Source organism: Aegilops tauschii, chromosome 3, assembly GCF_002575655.3.
Source record: "Aegilops tauschii subsp. strangulata cultivar AL8/78 chromosome 3, Aet v6.0, whole genome shotgun sequence".
Classification (NCBI taxonomy): domain Eukaryota; kingdom Viridiplantae; phylum Streptophyta; class Magnoliopsida; order Poales; family Poaceae; genus Aegilops; species Aegilops tauschii.
Genome location: NC_053037.3, coordinates 167,576,351 through 167,590,578, shown reverse-complemented (window position 1 = coordinate 167,590,578; position 14,228 = coordinate 167,576,351). Strand labels below are relative to the sequence as shown.

General features: G+C 42.0%; 1 protein-coding gene across 1 annotated transcript; it reads left to right on the top strand.

Annotated features, from left to right (window-relative positions):
• Positions 1–4,284: 4,284 nt before the first annotated feature.
• Positions 4,285–13,110, top strand: LOC109776824 (zinc finger CCCH domain-containing protein 4). The gene is made up of 14 exons (XM_020335494.4): positions 4,285–4,574; positions 5,548–5,734; positions 6,060–6,233; positions 6,337–6,484; positions 7,096–7,407; positions 7,946–8,092; positions 8,175–8,355; positions 8,690–8,973; positions 9,057–9,173; positions 9,749–9,893; positions 10,983–11,248; positions 11,355–11,546; positions 11,975–12,502; positions 12,644–13,110. The coding sequence occupies exons 1-14, from the start codon at positions 4,442–4,444 to the stop codon at positions 12,854–12,856; spliced, it is 3,027 nt and encodes a 1,008-aa protein (XP_020191083.1). The 5' UTR covers positions 4,285–4,441; the 3' UTR covers positions 12,857–13,110.
• Positions 13,111–14,228: the final 1,118 nt, after the last annotated feature.

Sequence of the window (14,228 nt, the reverse complement as noted above, 5' to 3'; positions counted from 1 at the left end):
TAAGACTGGCAGTAGAATGGGGGGTAAGTATGAGGAGGCAAGATCCTAGCTATGGTGAAGTTGTACACACGAGTTTTACGAGTTCAGGCCCTTCGCGGAGGAAGTAATAGCCCTACGTCTCGGTGCCCGGAGGCGGTCGACTGGATTATGCGTGTGTGTGTTACAGGGGGTGCCAACCCTTGTGCTAGTGGAGGGGGGTGGCTTATATAGAGTGCGCCAGGACCCCAGCCAGCCCACGTTACAAGGAGTTCAATGTACATAAAGAAGGAGCGTTACAGGTAACGTCCGTAATAAAGTGATATAAATGATCATTAAGTCTATGAGTAAACGCCCGACCGTTGCTGTGCAGAGTGACTTTAGATCTTCTGTATGTCGAGTGGTTTCTGTTACGGTCGAGTGACAGTGATCCTTCCGAGTGGAATGTTTCTGGTCGAGTGGATGATGGTACCCTTCGAATGCTTCTGGCTTTAGGGTGATGTCCTTGGGGAGGGTGTCTAGGTCAGGCCTATGACCCTACCCTAGGTACAGAGCTTCATCACCTGGGCCCGCCGGCGCCAATTTCGGCCCAAGCCGGCGAAATTTGGGTTCCTGGGGGCGCGCTGGGCGCTTTTTTGCACCGACGATAAAAAAGATGCCTTGGGGGCCTGTTGGGGGGTGTGGAGATGCTATTAAACCTGCACTGGGGTTTATTTCAAGAAAGAACTGGAGTTTTGTGTAAAATGACGTGACCGGAGGTAGAAGGACTAATTTTTTATTAGTAGGTATAAATTACTAAATTAATAGGTACAAATATAGAGGTGTAGATATAGCTTGGTGGATTGATATTATATTTTAGAGAAACGACCGAATCAAAGGGGACTTAAAATCATATTCTCATCGTGTTTAGGTTTACGATAGAGTGGGCGGTTTTATCTCTTTTTTCCGGAAACAACAAAGAAATACAGGCCCCCGTTCTCAAATGTCCATGGCAAAAAAAAGCATGTGAAGCGGCCATCAAACATCCCCTGCTTGGAAACGCCACTGACGCTGGCGCTGAGCCCGTGCGTGAGATTTGGTGCTTTTACTTTTCTCATTTATCCTTTTGCCAACGATGAGGCTGGTCATAGTGGGGAGTAACTTGAACTAGTAACATGCATATGTTACTAGTCTATGTTACTATCTCTATAATGCATAGTATCATAGATTAGTACCATAGGCGGTCTCATTTATTGCCATGCATGACACATAGTAGCACCACATTTATTATGTTACGGTATCTACCTATGTTACTATAACCATCTCTCTCTTCTTTATTTGTGTGCCACATAAGCATGTTTGCGAGTCTCAAGTACATGATACTACTTAGGCATTTACTATGGTCAGCCTAATAGAAGTAGCAGGTAGTATTACACGTGCTAATTAGGCATTTTAGTTGAGATGACATGCAATTAAATGAAAAATGAGAAGGTTGAGTATATAATACCGTATCATATTAAATGATATACTAGTGTAATACTGCCTCTGTTCTTAAATATAAGTATTTTTTAGAGATTCCAACAAGTGACATACGAAGCAAAATGAGTGAATGTATACTCTAAAATATGTCTACATACAGCCCTACATTGTAGTCCATTGGAAACGTCTAAAATGACTTATATTTAGAAATGGAGACAATATGTGTTATGCATGGCAATAAATAAGGTCAATATGAGTATCATACACTTGACCAGCCTAATGCTTCCTTGCGATAAAAAAACAAAACCGAGATAAGCTCCTTCAAGTGAGGCGTCTATTCGATTTATATAACAAAGATCAACACATGATAGGGAGCTAGCTCTCTCGACTCGGTCGTCCCAACCAAACTTGTTTACATCAACTACTACAAGAGAAATTATAATGGCGATCATGCATATAGTTAAGAACAATTGCGCCGGAACTGAACCAAACATACTACAACCAGGCGAGAGGTGGACATCACTTGGCTTCTCCCATCCAATCACACAGATATTTAAACTACTGTACTACACTACTGCTGCCCTCTGCCCCTGCCCCTGCTACAGCCGCAGGCCTTTGTAGACTGGCAACTGACATTGCGTGCAGCATGGAGGACACCGGACTCGTCCAACTGTCTTTTGGGTTCAGCGGTCAAGGCATGTCTGGTTGCCACGTTTTCTTTTCCGGTGGCAACTTGCCAAAGACTTGTGAGTTCTGACCAGTGTTGCTCTAGCGGTCTAGCCTCTACGCATCGTGTATGTTCTCTATTCAAACACGGTAACGAATATCAAGCATATTTTTTGTTTTTTGGACACATTCAGGTATAAGCGTACGGCGACCATGTTCAACACTTGGATTACTTCGAGTGACGCGTTGTCGTCACAGCCTATACACATGATCAGCCAACTACAATACCACATCTTGTTGCGCATTCCACCTTTTTCATGTATCCGGCATATTGTCAAGATATATACATTTTCCTTCCCATCATGCTGAGGTGGTTTCTTCGAGATCGATCGTGACCTCATTATTGGACTAGTTTCGTCACGGACTTTGACAGCGCCGATATTCGCAATTAGGTACGGTGCTTTGGCTCTCGGGAGCATTTGCTCCTGTATAAATAATAAATTTAAAAACTCTATTTTTCTAGATGTCCATGTTAGCGTCTGAAGTGTGTTTGAGAATTTTCAAACGAAATAGAATAGCAATGTAATGTTTTGTACATTAAAAAAATATCAGGTGGTAAAAATGCCAAAAATAAATGTTCAACTTGTTTTTTCTCTGCACATGTCGAAATGTTTGTGTTTCCTCCCTAAAAGTTTACTAATAAAATCTGATATGAACATAGCTTGAAGTTTTTGTACTTTCCCCGCATTTGCAAAAAGGAAAAAAAAACTTTTTTGGCGCTCGGGAGCAAATGCTCCATAGAGCGAACTGAATTTCCGTAACCTGAGTGCATAATTTTGGAGTTGGTGGTACAACTATCCTTGGCAAAATATGACCCCCAATAAGTCCACGGACACACAATCACCCCTCCCATTTGTCCGCCATTGCAACCGCACTCTCCATTTCCAACCCTCATTTTTCATACTACTTCATGCAACGTCCATTATATCTAGGTAATCATAATACATGAAGCAAACTACTCTAATCCTACTCATCGTCGAAGATATCAATGACCCCATTGCTGAAGCCGCCGGCCTTGTGGTCATTGGCGGCGGGGCAATGCTCCGGGGCCTCCTCCTCCTCCTCATCGTCCTCGTCCGTGAAGAGAAGCTCCCGCTCCATGTCGGTGGGGTGGATAAGGCGACAATTCTCACCACCTTCCGCTCGGACTGGATCGAGTCCAGTTTCTAAGCTATGAGTTTGCAATCGGCGACGAGCGTCGCGTAGGAGGCATTGCCCGCTTGCTCGGCCTCCCCACCGCACCTCCGCCCAAAATCGTCGGCCTCAACCTCCATGGCCGCCTCCTCCTCCTCCTCCTCGTCCTCCGGCACCTCGACCTCTCACCACGCCTCGTCCTTCTCTGCACGCTGAGCAGCGCGGTTTTCCTTCGTCGTGTGGTGTGCCTCTGTGGCACGACGTTCCTCGACGACACACATCTCCCACACGATCTTCGTCGGCCCTTAGGTCGTTACCATTTTGCAGTAGGTTATCTTCTCTCGGACCATGGCAGCGAGGGAGGTCGGAGCAGAATGGGAAAGAGATGGGGGATTCGGTGGCAGCGTTGACACGAGGAAAAGGAGGAAAATGTGGGTAACTAGGGTTTGCCCTCGCCATTTGGCTAAATAGTCGGGTTCTTGGCTCATCACATGGCGCGCCAGAGTGCGGTCACCAAACCAGTGACCTCCTCCGACGGATCGAAGCTTTTTCGTGTGGGTCTCGCCTGTTGGTCCGACGTGGTGAACGCGTCCGAGAGTCCCTCTATCCGCCTCACATATTTATTTTTTACATATGAGCTGGGTACATCCTAAACATATGGGCTAAAAAAATCATAGGTTAATATTTAGAGAATATGATTGGATGACCGGCTGGACCGGACTCGTGAGCGGGAGCTGCGGAACACCTGCAACTGTTGTTTTCCGATACAGGTCATTCACCGTTCACGCAGTCAACAGAAGCTGACCCCCCTGTCCCGCTTGACAGTGTCCTCGTGCTCGCCAGCTGTGAAAATATCGCGATGGGTCAACAGAGGTCGTGGGCAGGAGGCACGAACCAGGCGTGGACCTGGTGTTGGTGCACCGCGGAGTCACGCGCCGCCCCCGTGCTCTCCTCGGGGCCGGTCCATGCACCGTGCCGCTGCCTCCGGACTTGTCGTGTCTTCAAAAAGGAAAACTCAACCCCCCACTACTGGCACGGAGGGCGGGCGCGAGCAGGCTTGCACTGCAAGAAGGGAAGGCCGCGCCGCGCCGCCCGCCGCCGTCTCTCTCTCTCCCGAGGAGGGGGAGGCCTCGCCGCCGCCTCCGGCATGCAGGGCGTAGAGCAGGAGGACGCGCCGCGGCGGCGGCGGCCGCCGGTCGCCACGGAGGCTCTCCGCGACAGGATCGTCGAGAAGGTCAAGGAGAACCGCGTCACCCTGATCGTGGGGGACACCGGATGCGGTAACAATCGAGTCGCCGTTCCTCCAACATACGTTCCTTCCTGCCTCGATCGCTCGCATTTGGGTGATTCGATTTTCTTGGTGGCATTTGGGGTTTGGGGGAGGTTTATCCTTTTTTTGTTACCGAAAAGCAAGGATTTTTGGCCTGGATTTCCGCAAATTCCCTTGTTTGCTTCCTGCCGCTCTGTTTGTTCATCTGCTTTTTTCGGCCTTTTTTTTGCATCTACTGTTTGTTGGGGTTTTGGTCCATCGTGGGTGGCGGCATTGGGGGTTTGTTGGAGCAGGGGTTTCTGCCAGATTGGGAACTGCGTGTTTCAACTTTGATTGGGTGGCGGCATTGGGGTTCTCTGCCTTGCTTTCTCCTTTTTTAGGGCTTTTGTAGGGTTGAAGTTTTTGAGAAAGGGCAAGTGATGGACGATGGGGGAAGGGGTTTTGGGAGAGCAGTGGTTCTTGAATTTTTCTCCCGGACTCTGCTTCCTTTTACTCATTTTGATTTCTTCTGACGCGAGTGTGGATCTACCTTCTAATAGCCAATCTTCTGGAATTGGGGTTTTACTAAAAAAGGCTCGCAATTTAGATCTGTTATATTCATCGCTACCTTTTCGGAGACTCTTCTTTACTGAAGTTTCCTTGCATTTTTATGTAACAGCTTTTTTTGGTTTTAGGCTTTTCTGAATTCATGCTTAGAATGGAGGAATGATGTACTTCCTCCGTCTCGAAATACTTGTCATCAAAATAAATAAAAGGAGATGTATCTAGATGTATTTTAGTTTTAGATACATCATTTTTTGTCCATTTTGATGACAAGTATTTTCGGACGGAGGGAGTAGAATAACTGGGGTTCACCTGACGTTTGAAATTTCAATGTTAAAATCATACTTCTGTCTTGTCGATGTTACATATTTTATCCTGCTCCAGGATGTAAACTTTGTGTTCAGTCACCCTAATGGATTTAACCCATTAACTTGCTGCAGGGAAGAGCTCTATGGTTCCCCAGTTCCTCCTAGAAGGAAATTTGGAACCAATTATGTGCACACAGCCTAGGAGGTTTGCAGTAGTAGCTATTGCTCAAATGGTGGCTGAATCTCGCAACTGTCAGGTTGGAGAAGAGGTTGGATATCATATTGGCCACTCCAATGTGTCAAATCTCAATTCGAAAAGGTAATTCCTCACTGAATATGTGATCCGATGGCACCTTATCCCCGATATTAGGCAGATGAATGAATCATCATATTCATTTTCTTCTTCATTCTGCATTCTCCATGGGCATTATTGTGCAGGATATATGCAGTATATGCTGCCACATTTACTGTATTTTCAGTACTTGCCTCCTTAACTCCAAATTTCCAATATATATAGCATTACATTTTATTTTGTGTATCTTACTCACCTGAAGCCCATGATTTTCTCACCAGTTCGTTGATTTTGTGATATATCATTTGTGCGTAGTATCAGTTAACTAAAAGTTGTCTAATGTGTGAATCAGGTCAAAAATTGTTTTCAAAACAGCTGGTGTTGTACTGGAGCAAATGCGTGATAAGGGCCTCGCTGCATTGAAATATAAGGTTATTATTCTTGATGAAATACACGAAAGGTCCGTCGAATCTGATCTTGTACTTGCTTGTGTGAAGCAGTTCATGATGAAAAAAAATGACTTAAGGTAAGAACTCTGATAACATGCATTGGCACATTTCATTTCTGCCCACCTTACAAAATTATCTTACTTCTTATTGCTAAGATATGTCATGTCACTCTTGACATAGGTTGGTTTTAATGTCTGCTACCGCTGATATCACAAGATACAAGGAATACTTTAGAGATCTTGGAAGGGGTGAAAGGGTTGAAGTGATTGCCATTCCAAGCAGTCCTCGAACGCGCATTTTCCAGAGAGAAGTCCTATACCTTGAGCAGGTACATGTTGTAGCTGACTTCAGCATTTAACTGGGCTGTCAATGTTTGGTTTACTATTATACCATGGAACGTCCATATTAGTTTACCTAAATTTCTTCTGGAAATTGCATGATGTACCTTCTAGTATCTACAGTGCCTTGTTACTGAAGATGCTGCAGTTTGTTTCCTATATGCTCTTGTCTCATATAGACTACATACGGAGCAAAATGAGTGAATCTACACTCTAAAATATGTCTATATACATCCATATGTAGTCCATAGTGAAATCTCTAAAAGGTCTTATATTTAGGATCAGAGGGAGTACATTGGATTTTACAGAATATTATTTTACGAATGTAGCATTGCATCATTCTCATTAATAATTATGTTATAATTGTGAGTTCTTTAATTAGACTGGGTTCATTTAACTAGTATTAGAATTTGGGTTAAATCCTTACACCCCCCTCCCCTCCATTGAAGACCCCCTGTCTGACATGCAGGCCACCTTGTGTCTAACATGTTAATCTAGGCCCTAGTGGCTTAAGGGTTTGATCTTACAATCAGTACTTTACATGGATCTCTTCTAGTCTGTACCTTACTGTTGTCACCTGATGCAATGGAATGCTGCTCAGATTGCTGATATTCTCAAGATGAATTCTGAATCACTCTCAACAAAGTATTGCTCTGGAGAGGATGCTGACGCTGATGCTGGTCTAAACTCTGATGTGTATCAACTTATCCATGAGTTACTGTTGCACATACACCGCAGTGATCCAGACCTTGAAAATAGTATTTTGGTTTTCCTTCCTACATACTATGCATTGGAGCAGCAGTGGATCCGTCTGTCGTCTGTTAGATCAGTTTTCAAGGTGCACATTCTTCATCGTAGCATTGACACTGATGAAGCACTTCAAACTATGAAGGTTTCAAAGTCTTGCCGAAAGGTATGTAACTTAGTTCAGTTAAACCTTTTTTACCTGTTAAGATAATCTCTTAAGTTATGTGGTGCCAGTAGTGGGACATGGTGACAAAATTGAAATATTCTGCAGATGGTGTACTTGTGGAGTTGTTTCCTATATATGTCACTATCATTATTTGCTTATTCTTAATTTTATTCATCTCGTCACGTGATGACTCTTATTGGCTGTGTTAGTTCACAGTATATGTGGCCCACCAAAGTGCCCCCTCCTCTCCATTGCCAGAAAAAGTTCTGTGTTTCCTACATCTGAAAACAAATGAATTCAATTTATTTTTCTTTCCACCAGTCCCCTTGTACATTTTAGTGATCCTTGGCACCGGGGATGCTGTTGGCTTCCCTGTACTGCTAGTGCTAACTACAAGGTGCCCGTAGTAACCACAAATGTTGTAATTAAACAATGATGTGTAGGTCAAACTTAGCATGGATGTATGCATGCTTACATGATTGAAACAACTTCATCTTGTCAACTGATTTCTCTGAGTCGTTTGTACTTCACATTGCAGGTTATACTGGCAACAAACATTGCCGAATCATCTGTCACTATTCCTGGAGTGGCTTATGTTATTGATTCCTGTAGATCATTGCAAGTCTATTGGGATCCAATCAGGAAAACAGACTCAGCTGGGCTTGTATGGGCTTCCAAGTCTCAGGTTATCTAAAAAAATACTGATGTTATCCATTTTAAAACTTATGTTTAACCCTGATGCTTACAACTATTTTAACCTCTTCTAGACTGAGCAGCGGAAAGGCAGGACAGGCCGTACCTGTGATGGTCAAATTTATCGCCTGGTAACTGGACCATTTTACAACAGTTTAGATGATCATGAACATCCTGCCATTTTAAGGTTATCGTTGAGAGAGCAAGTGCTCATGGTTTGCTGTGCAGAGTCAAGAGCTATGAATGATCCTAATGGTATTTGTTTTACTGAAATTCAGCTAATTTTGGTTGATGTTTCTTCTCACATGACAAGTTTTTGTTTTACACTTTGCACAGCCTTTTATAGAAGTTTAACCATTTAATTCCATAACGGTATGCTGTCAACTTATAGAAAAATCACCAAATGTCTCTTACGTGTAGCAATCCAAGGTATAAAAGTTCTGACTACATGCATTTGAAAACAAACCTTATCTGGGTATATGTGGTGTGTGTGGGTGGGTGGGGTGGGGGGTTATATACTGCATTTCTTGTTATTCGATTTAGATTAAGCATTAAGGTAATATTCTCACTAACAATTCATTTTTGCCAGTTGTGCTGCAAAAAGTTCTCGACCCTCCAAATTTGGATGTTATTCAAGATGCACTAGACTCACTTGTTCAAATTCATGCATTGGTTAAGCCAACTTCTCCTAGAGGGCGTTACGAGCCCACCTTTTATGGCTGTTTGCTCAATAGCTTGCCATTATCGTTTGATGCTTCTGTTCTTGCCCTGAAATTTGCGGAGATTGGCTTTCTCCATGAAGGAATTCTAATAGGCATTATGTTGGACATCCAACCACTTCCTATCCTGCAACCTTTTGGCTATCAAGCATTGGTATGTTTTAGTTGCCTCTCAAAAAATGCTTAGATCCATGTGCTCTGTTTAGTTATATATGTATCCAACTGCCTGTTTTCCAGTGTAAGATTTTTAGAGACAATTACTTTGACGAGGATAGCAACCTGAAAATTGGCAAGAAGGAAGCTACATTAATTGGAAACCTTTGTGCGTTCCAATTTTGGCAGCGAATGTTTAAGGTACGCCTTAACTTTTTCTAATAATCACTCTGAATATTTTCAGGACCTGTTGCATCTGATAGTTGGTTATTAGTAGTAACTTTCAAAACCCACATTTACGGTAAACATTTACTATTTTGTTTTGAGGACTGTACAATTTTCTTGCCCATGAACTCAAACTCTTGCATAGCTTGCTTCTCCGCTTAATGAAAAGATGTGCAAATGCTGTTTACACATTCTTAAAAAGGAAGTGCTCCTTCCGTCCCAAAATAAGTGACTCAGCTTCATACTAACTTTGAGTCACTTATTTTGGGACGAAGGGAGCAGCATTTACTAATGCTGTACAAAGTTGAGTCACTTATTTTGGGACGGAGGAGTAGCATTTACTAATGCATTGCTCATTTCTCTATCTAAGATTAAGATTCCATCAACAGCGACACAGTTTACTCTCATATCCATTCCCAGTGAATGACTGTTGCTAGAAAGCTATGGTCTTGGCCTTCATGAGAATGATTATTGATGGATCAAAATGCACTTATCATTGTCTTCTGTTTGAAACATTAGTTACTTTATTGCTACCTTTTCATATGTTTCAGGACAAGTATCGTCAAGAGTATCTGAAAATGGTGGCTGACACCCAAGAGCCAACAGCATATCATGCCTTTATCTCTAAACAGGAAGAAGTGTGGTGTGCATTTCATAACCTCTTGCCAGCAGCACTTAACAACATCTCTGAAATTTGTAAGTCCTTCCAACTTGTATAAAAAAATGATGATATGAATGTTGCGATCGGAGTTACTCTCACCGAAAGCATATTTTGATCGCACATTGTTCATGTTTGTAGTGTGCCTTGGGCACATTTTTCACACTTATTATGTACATGAGATGTTTAGATAAGATTCCTATTCTATTCTTGTTCATGAATCTAATCGATAGATCAGATATTCTTTTTCACAATATCGATCCATTCATTATCACGGGGATGGAAAAGTCATCTTGTTGAATTTACAGAAGTCAAAATTTAATATCATCGAGATTACATCCTGATAAAATAAAACGAATAATTCAATTATGGAAGCCAATACTATTGCATTTATTGTTACTGCACTATTCACCGTAGTTTGATGGCACATTGTTCATGTTTGTAGCGTGTGCCATGAGTACATTTTTCACACTTATTATGTACCATTATGATGTTGTGCTCATCTAGGAGTTACTCTCACTGTATACATATTTTGATTGCACATTGTTCATGTTTGTAGTGTGTGTGTGCCTTGGGTAATTTTTTCACATTTATTATGTACCATTGTAAATGAGATGTTTGCATAAAATTCCTATTCTATTCTTGTTGATGAATTGAATTGATAGGTCAGATATTGTTATTCACAATATCGATCCTATTCAGTATCACCAGGATGGAAAAGTCATCTTGTTGAATTTACAGAAGTCAAAATTTTATATCGTCGCAATTACATTCTGATAACATAAAACGAATAATTCGATTATGGAAGCCAATACTATTGCATTTATTGCTACGACACTATTCACACTATTCACTGTAGCTTATACCGCTTTATTACTTTGAATACATGTAAAGATTGTCAGCCAAATGATGAATTTGAATCAAACTTGAATTATTACTTTTAAATCATTGAAGAAATGAAATGCGTATTTAAGTAAAATAATAGAAATGGTAGCCTAGTGGGTTATTCAGAAGTTCCTTGAAAAAAAAACTGTGTGATGAACTTTTGCTAAAATTGTGTACTGCAAATACTTTCCAATAAATAATGTATGCAATAATGATTTTGGTTAACTCTTTCTTTTCAACAGATGATGATGTTATGTGCACACTGCACCGTTTTAGGCCTAGTTTTCTTGTGGAAATCGATCCTCCGAAGTACCTTCAGCCTTCTGAATTCCACCATGTTTGTCTTCACCATAAAGTACTAGAGCCAGAGGATATGAATTCACTCTCGCTGGAATCTGAGAGTTCCCACTTAGGTTCACAGAGGAAGTGTGCTGCAACCCCTTATGTTTCTGCAACTGATTTTGGGGTCACTCTCACTGTTGTCGTACTGAAGGCTCTTATTAAGGAGGTGTGTTGTAACTTCATGCTTCGTCAAAATTTCCTTACAACAGATAAATTAGCATAAATATACATTCACTATGTTGCAAACATAATGATTCTTGGTTGGTTTCCAGATGAAGACACAACTTGCAGAGGACAAGGTAGTTTCTTGTAGGGAACGAGTTAGTGGTTATGCCCAACAAACTGTTGAAAGTGAGATGTGTGTGTTCTTTGTACGTGGATCCTGTACTCGAGGCAACACATGCCCTTTTTCTCATTCCGCTCGTGCTCCCAAACCAGTATGCAAGTTCTTCCTTACATTACAGGTACCATATTTGCAGCAGTTTGTTTTTCTCATTTTCTTTTGGTCATGTCACTTGCATTCCGGCTTATAATTCGCAGGGTTATGTTATTAGTATTGCAGTATGCGCGTTGTGTGTGTGTTTCTAGCGAATTTAATGTTTTGACATACTATTACTGTATGAAGTAATTCAAGCCAACTCATTGGTGAGACTATGAACAAAATAGTGTTGATTTAACCGGTCAAATGAGTTTTTTAGAACACAGTAAATGCCATTAACAGCAGTTTGATAGTATGCCAGCTTGAAGCTCATTAAAATATGCCCGTGTTTATTGAACTGCACATGTGTATCTTAAAAATTTATTTATTGAGCTTCCTTAGTTTAATGTTTTGACATATTATTATTTATTGAGCTGTAATAATTTTATCTGATGTGCTGTTCCTTATGATCAGGGTTGTAGAAATGGTAGCTCTTGTTCATTTTCACATGATTGTGGCTCCTTGAACTCGAAAACTTCATCTATTACATCTGGAATATGCTCTCAAGAAGACGTACCTACCGCAGTATGTTGTGCGAAGTTGCTGCCTGCAGGTGGAGATGGGCATGTTCTTATCATGAATGACAAAAATCTTCAGTTCTCCTATAAAATTTGCCACTATTATGACCCCACTAAGATAGTTACATGTACACCTGGTCTGCATTCAGTGGAGTCTAGTTCAGTGACAAACGGCATCATGATACTCCAGAATGTGGCTGATCCTTGTCGTCTGATTCTTGGTGGTGAACGTAAACTACCAGTTGCTTGGGCAAAGTTACAGCGGGTTTTCTGGTTTGCTGATTTTGATTCTGATGAATCAATGAATGAGAGAGTTCTCCTGCAGAAATTCTTTGAGCATATTGCCATCAAGACCTTGTCAGAGACATTGCCTAATTTGCAGGTTGTCTTGATCATGAATAACACAAAATTTGTTCACTTGCAGGTATGCCATTTCTTAAAAGCAAAATATACAGCTAAAAACTACTTCTGACTAATGATAGATATTTTCTTATTTGCTTGTACCTTTTGCCTGAATAACTTATTCCAGGTTATCTGAATATGACCTATGCTGCCATTTTTACAGGCTGAAAGATTGGCGAGGGAATGCTTCTATTTTCTGCGTGAATCATTTATGTTTGATGAAGGGACTCTGGGATGGTTTTCGGACGCCCCAAGTTATCCGAATGGGATGCAAGTATCTGCACCAGTCGCTTACGTTTTCAACATGCATCCTCCTGCTGGCATTCAGTTTGGTGACTATCAAACAGAGCTGCGCAAAGCCTTACGCAGAGCCTAGTTAGGCTGCAGTGTAGGTTTCTCAGATGTGAATAGCTAGGTCGAATCATTATGCGTGCTGTAATCTTTTTGTAAGGTCAGATCAGACTACGAGTGCCATCTCAAGTTAACCCACTCTCGCTAGGATTTCTTATGTTGGTTTCAGCTAACTGCTTTAACTTTATTCTCGTTAGGTTAAGAATTGAAGTGGTGGGTAAACCTTGATATCCTTTTTTGGAGTAAACCTTGATATCAAGGTCAGATGTTGGTTTGGAATTGTTTTTCGCTTTTTGAAATCTGAAGTAATCTCCCTCTGTCCCGTAATATAAGAGCGTTTTTGAGGGTCAGAGGGAGCATGCTGAGAAAGGATTCCCCTCATACTCATGTAGAAAGTTTGCACTACGTGGAAAAGAAGTGAGTTTTTAGACGAAAACTGGTTGTGTTAACTACCACAATTGGGTGCGGAAATACACATCTGCTCAGCCATGGGCAGTTCAAAGTTGACACCTCATTGTCTGAACTTTGCAAGTATCAGCACAACGTTCCATTACACTTTTAGAGCAACTCATATTCCCAATTACCATCGCCTTTTTGCAAATAGCAATCTGTTTTGGGCAGCGCTAGTGCTGGCCGGTCAGCTCTCGCACCGTCAGATTGGACCATGTATGGCAATCTGATAGAGGCAAACCGTGTCGCACAAGTCTTCCCCCCAGTGACACCGTTTTGTTGAGAAATGAACACCCAGGACCATACAGTGCAATCCTGACACACCGCCACTGTCTTGCACAATGTTGAATGATACAATTGTCAAAGCAAAGTAGCCATCGCGATCTTGATCTCCTGAAGCAGGTCAAAATATGGTGATGCGTTTGGACCGACAGCCTGAGCGAGAAGATGGGCATCCATTTTCATGACCAGGTTCACGATTCTCAGGTTCGTGGCAACATAAATTCCATTCAGCACTGAATGGATTTGCTTCTGGTCTTTGCTGTGATCACCTCTCCTCTATGGCCACTGATTTATGACACCCCAGCCACAATGATTATACTTTCCCCTATAAACCCATCAACATTATTCTCACACACACACACACAAAAAAAAAACCATCAACACTAGCTTTGGCGCAGTCATCGCCGTCGGTTCTCCATGAACAGAGGTGAAAGTGAAATTATGAATACTTCGAGAAACACTCACGCAAAGCCGCTAGCCAACTGTTAATGCTTCCCACCAAAAAGATGATAAGCTAGCCAACTGTTAATGCTTCCCACCTAAAAGATGATAAGCGACCGAATACTTGAGGATGAGTTTGGCACAATAATGGCGCGTCATTCAAGATCCCAGAGCCTCCATGAGGCATGTTTACCGACTCTTGCAGGGTATGAGCTTGCATATGT